A 6,000-nucleotide genomic window follows, 5' to 3' on the forward strand; every position below is an offset into this window, starting at 1 on the left:
TAACATCAAAGCAGTGACTCACTCCTGCAGGTTCATGTCCTACAACATCTGTAAAGTACGACCCTACCTCATACAGGAAGCTGCGCAGGTCCTAATCCAAGCACTTGTCATCTCCCGTCTGGACTACTGCAATTCGCTGTTGGCTGGGCTCCCCACTTGTACCATTAATCCCCTGCAATTTATCCAGAATGTTGCAGCCCGCCTGGTGTTACACCTTCCCAAGTTCTCCCACGTCACCCCGCTCCTCCGCACACTCCACTGGCTTCCAGTCGAAGCTCGCATCCCCTACAAGACCATGGTACTTGCCTATGGAGCACCAAGAGGAACTACCCCTCCCTACCTTCAGGCTATGCTCAAACCCTACACCCCAATCCAAGTACTCCGTTGTGCCACCTCTGATCTCTAGGCCCTCCAACCCCTACAGGAGTGCAGCTCCCGCTCAGCCCAGTCCAAGCTCTTTCCTGTCCTGGCACCTCAATGGTGGAACCAGCGTCCCCCTGAAGCTAGGACAGCTCCCTGCCCATCTTCCAAAAACTGAAACCCTACCTCTTCAAAGAATATCTTAAATAATCCCATAGCACACACCCCTCGCACCCCCTCCTCACCCCGACCCCCCAAAAAACGACAACAAAAAACATGAACTAATACTACCACTTGACTTTTTGTCCCCCCTTACTAGCTCGGACTTTGCTGATAGCTACTTTATTGAGGAAAAATGTACTTACTAGGACTGTGATGTGACCGACTAGCTCGATCTTACATAGCAAAAATAGATTTTTATTTTTATATTGGATAAAAGTAGAGACTCAGAGCTAGAAAATTGTATATCATACACTACAGCTGATAAACAACGGGAAAGTAATTCTGCTTTGAAAGTTGATAAACTTGTAACCTCACTTTTGAGAAAATGGCCCTTGAATGTTTTGGTACACCTACTGGAGAGCTCTTCTTTGTCTACACCCATTCAGCATCATTCACACCCTCTTAAGCCTTAGCCCCACCCATCTCTTTAAGGATTCACATGTGAGGCCATGTGCTAAACAGAGTGAGTACGGTAGTGTCCTAAATAATCAAAGATTAAGACTAAAGGCTGGTTTATACTACTTCTTTCGACATGTCTGTAGACAGTTGTCGCAGTGACATCATGAACATTCTGTTGTCGTCCAACATCAAACTTGTCGTTATGAAAAAGTATAAACACAAAAAAATCGACAGGCTGCATGACATCAGCAGCCTGGTGGTCCAAAACAGCATAACTGGTGTATTTTAACACCAATAAACCCATCCGTTTAAAAATGAATTTAGTATATGTCAATCTAGCAAACCAGGCAACTAAAAGCAACTTTCTAAACAATGTTCTGGTTTGTTCTAGCTTGTTAGCTAACATTAAGTTAGCTGGCTAACCAGTTCAAATAATGACCATATCATAGCTGACGTCTTAACTTCAGCTAATTTGTATTCATTATTACAGGAAAATAAACTCACAACAAGATCATTAATTACAAGTTAATTAGAGAAAATAGCTTACTGTTGTGTGACTAAATAAAAAGCAGGGCATTCTACCGGATAATTAAGTTAATTAGAGAAAATAGCTTACTGTTGTGTGACTAAATAAAAAGCAGGGCATTCTACCGGATAATTGTTTTACTTGGACACCGTCTCGTTGGCCTAACGTTATATCCTAATTAGACTTTGGTGCATGTTGTTCTTCACATTACCGTCTCTGGTACACACTATATCAAATAAAATCTAAGTTTGTCACATGCACAGGATACAGGTGTAAACGGTACAATGAAATGGTTACTTGCATAGTGGACTCTTGTTTAGACATGTAGCTAGCTAGCTAGCTAAACAATGAACCATAATCCCAACTCATAATGTTACTACCATGCATGAATCTGCAGGTAACTAAAGCTAACCAACTAGGTTCAATGTTAGCTAGCTAGCATTAGGCTATAACTAGCAATGCAAATGGCTTTCTGAGATACAAATAATATTACTACACAGATCATACACGTAACGTTACCTACCGAGCCAGCCAGCTAACATTAGCTAGCTATCTAACAGTACACTTTAACTTGCAATGAAAATATGTATAATATCTGAAAATGTAGCTAGCTAAACTCTTACTCGTATACATGGATGAACGCTTTTCCCTCTGTCATGGATGCCATGGTTGCCCTTAGTTTGAATATGTAATCCGGAGACAGGTGTTTTATACAATAGCTTTCTGTGTGTTCCCTTTTCGACTCCCTCTGCATATAAAACGCCAGAATTTTCTCAATTTCCTTAGCTATCATACTCTGCTTCCACTGATTTCAAAAATCTGTTCTCCAGAAAGTGGAGAGCATTAGCAACACTTTTGCAGTTCTTCATGATATCTTCCAAAAAAGCAGCGTTAGAAAGGATTACCTACACATACTGAGCAGCTCATGTTATAGACAGAAGCATGCTTTATTGGCAGACCAATCTGAACACATCTCTCGGCATTTCCAGCTCATCCATAATCTCAGCCAATCATGGCTAGCGGGAAGGTTCCTGTCTTTTTCCGTGGCTAAAACAACTAGGCTCGTAATTTAACCTTTTTATTTGTATTTACAGATGGCATACAAGTTTGTTATTAAGGCACATGAAAGTTCACTTGTTCCAGAAGGCATTTCTGCCAAAAAACACATTTTAATAAAAAAAATAACTGTTTAAGTTCAAATGCCTCTCCTGTGAAGAAGTGACTTGCGACATATGCCTAGTTTCCTGAAACGAGTCACATATGAGGTTGTCCCACCTAGCTATCTTAAAATGAATGCACTAACTGTAAGTCACTCTCAATAAGAGCATCTGCTAAATTACTAAAATGTTAAATGCAATATAGCTTAAAGCCATTTACAAACTAGGCAAATCAATTTGAAGAAGACAATGCTTTGATTATTGGCTGATCGCTCCCAACCCATAGGAATCCCCAACCAGTTGACTACTTTTAAATTGTGGAAGCCCTCAATGGCAATGTCCATGCAAAAACAGGTTATTTCCAAGTAGAGATCTCTATACATCTCTATGGTCGGAACACATCAGAGACGGAATCTGACCGATCAGGATGACCAGACCAGGAAACACTCCTAGTTACAGAGCCCAGAGTTTGTTCTGTTCAGGTCATGTGGTAAAGAAAAACTCAAGGCCCTTGTCGGGACTACTATTTAGGAGACTTTTGTGTTTGTCCCAAATGGCACACTAATCCCTACATGAATAGTGTGCCATTTGGGATGCACACTATGATTTAGTGGAAACACTAGCTACACATCAAGGCAAGCCTGAGAGTGATCTGATTTTCTATTTTCCATTTGTGCGGCTGTTGCACAATGGCTATAAATCAGAGGGCAGACCTTGCACTGCCTAACACGGTTACATAAAGACATTGTACAAGTTCTGCCTATCTGACTGACCCCTACACACTCATGGAAGAATTAGCACATAAAAAAAGCATTTCATAACCCGCTGCATGATGCTGGTGAGGTACAGAGGGGTGGAAAGGTGGAGGGATGGAGCCAGGGAGGAGTCCGTATGTTAGAGCTCAGCTGTCACTTTCTCAGAGACAAAAGTTTTTCCCTGATTAATGAGGAATTCCTGATATTCCGACCTTGGGAAAACCAGGAGCTCTCTGGCTTACAAATTGATCTGATCATTAAGATGGATTGGTAGCCATTTTGTGCTGGGCCCATATTCATAAAGCATCTCAAAGTACTAGTGCTGATCTGGGATACATTTTGCCTTTTAGATTATGTTGAATAAGATGACATGGACTGGTGGGGGGGGCTGATCCTAGATGAGCATTCCTACTCAGACACTATGAATATGGCTCTTATTTCCTATGTTGTTGTGCTGATCACATCCCTTATTGGGACAGTAAGCAGACCGCTGTTGTCTCTAGCTCTATGGCCTGTTAAGGGACATGATGGTTATGTGGTCTGATCAGTTCTCTAACAGAATAACAGCTCTGTAAGCATATCGGTATGTTGATGCTCTACACAATACAAACGTACAATAAAAAGAGAGAAGAGCAAGTCTCAGCAAATGTCTGGAACACGACATATGGAGCTTACAAATACAGCCTAGCTTCTAGTGACAGACACAGAACCAACAAACCCTGGATATAGACAGCATACCAGACGGCATAAAACTGATATAGGTCTACTGTACGAGCATCTCAAGTGTTGACTGTTTAGCCGAAGGCTAATAAAACAGCTCATGTCACAATCCTGACAGAAGACATGAACATGACATCAGGAGCGCTTGGAACACATCAGGGCCATGGTTCTAGATCTGGTCTGACAAGCCAAACCTGAACAGGGCCTTTAGAAGACAATAGGGGCCCATTTAACACAATGACTCTACCCCTGTTGTTCAACAGGTAGACAGAATTTTTCAGTGGCATTCCACTGAGGTCTGTCACCTCACCTCCCCTGGCTTTCACCGCATCCAAGGTGACCATTTTCACATGACTTTTTAACCAGACAATCCAGCTCAGATAAGGAAATATCAGGGAGGTTAAGTTTCCTCTGTATAGCCTTCTGATATGAGATTAAAAGCTTTTATATAACGTTTCGATAGAAAAGATGATGCATCTATGAATGCATCACTATCAGTGTCTGTCCTTGTCACACCATTAGTGTAAGTAAAGTATAGGCACCTGTTGGATGTTAGATAGAAAGGGTATGTGTGCTGTAGAAATCACACTAAATTCATAACACTGTAGCTCAAATATAGTTCACAATGAAATAGGGTAGGATGTAGGCTACATCGCTATTGTAGTTCAATGTGTTGACAGCAAGTGGTTGCCCCTGGTCAGCTCTCCAATCGTTCCTATGAATAGGCCTATGAAAATTGCAATACAATTTAAAAAATTGCCTACATAAAATGTAATATTACGAGAAATGAACCTAAGGGAGATAGAACAACTGTTCTTAAAGTTCCTTTTACCTGGGAGCTCACACTCAGCCTCTGTAGGGACAGGTTTCCGTTCTCTGCCGGTGTGTGGGTCGTCTCTCTCGAGGTCCCGTTGCTTTTCGCTGCATCCCCATGGTCCAACTCGTTGACCGGTAACGGGATGCCCTCCGTGACATACTCTTTACGGCACTTTAAGCTGTGCTTCTTCAGTAACTCCGCCGTCTCAGCGTCAACCACGATCAGCTCGAGGCTGCCCACTGTGGCTCGTATCCGGGCAACGACCTGCTGGTGGCTCTCCGTTTCCACGCTGTCCCCGTTAACGAACGCCAGTAGGTCCCCGGCGAAGAGACCGGCCGTGGCGGCGGGAGAGTCTGGTTCTACGAGTCGGATAAACTGTCCGGTTTTCCCTTTCTCACCGTGCAGATGAAAGCCGTAGCCATTCGACCCCTTTCCTAAAACACAAAGTCTAGGCCGGAGATTTGACATAATGTTGTCGCTGATTAAATATTCCCACAGATACAGTCACAACAAATAAATTAAAAGTGGACAACAAACAAGCGAACAGAAATTAGACTGACGGACTAACTAATTCGCACGGCGTGTCACTGTGACAACTTACTTTCTGTTAGCTGATACCTTTCACAGAAACGTTGAAATCAAGTAACTACGTTTGAACTGCACTCAGTCAAGTATTGCGAGACCCACAAAATAACTCTTGCCTGCGTGCTCAAATCAACTGGGCTCAGTTTTTAAAGTTGACGGTGACGTGTTCTGGTCTGACAGGTGACAAGACCAATCAGTAATCTCCTTTAGGAAAACCCTGTCGTAAACAAACGTAGCAGGCGTAAAAGAAATGCCTGAAACTAGAGCCCCTACATCAGGGTTCCCTAAGTTTTCTGAGCAAAAAACAACAACAACATGTATTTACTTTTTATTTGTATTGTTGGACATAAAAGACTGTAAAAACAGCAGCAAATCAGCTCCAAGTGATTTTAATTTAGCAAATCGGTTCCAAAGTATTCCCACGCATAATAGAGATATACACTGAGTATAAAAAACATT

At 42.3% G+C, this 6,000-nt stretch overlaps 1 protein-coding gene across 1 annotated transcript in view; it reads right to left on the reverse strand.

Annotated features, from left to right (window-relative positions):
• Nucleotides 1-5,682, reverse strand: part of LOC311135312 (Na(+)/H(+) exchange regulatory cofactor NHE-RF1-like) — a 41,676-nt gene extending 35,994 nt beyond the window's left edge. The window contains exon 1 of the mRNA XM_084169261.1: nucleotides 4,972-5,682. Within this exon, the coding sequence (XP_084025387.1) occupies nucleotides 4,972-5,424 (453 nt within the window). The 5' untranslated portion in view covers nucleotides 5,425-5,682. The remainder of the gene's footprint in view (nucleotides 1-4,971) is intronic.
• Between the last annotated feature and the right edge of the window lie 318 nt (nucleotides 5,683-6,000).

Source organism: Coregonus lavaretus (genome assembly GCF_964263955.1).
Source record: "Coregonus lavaretus genome assembly, chromosome: 1".
NCBI lineage: Eukaryota > Metazoa > Chordata > Actinopteri > Salmoniformes > Salmonidae > Coregonus > Coregonus lavaretus.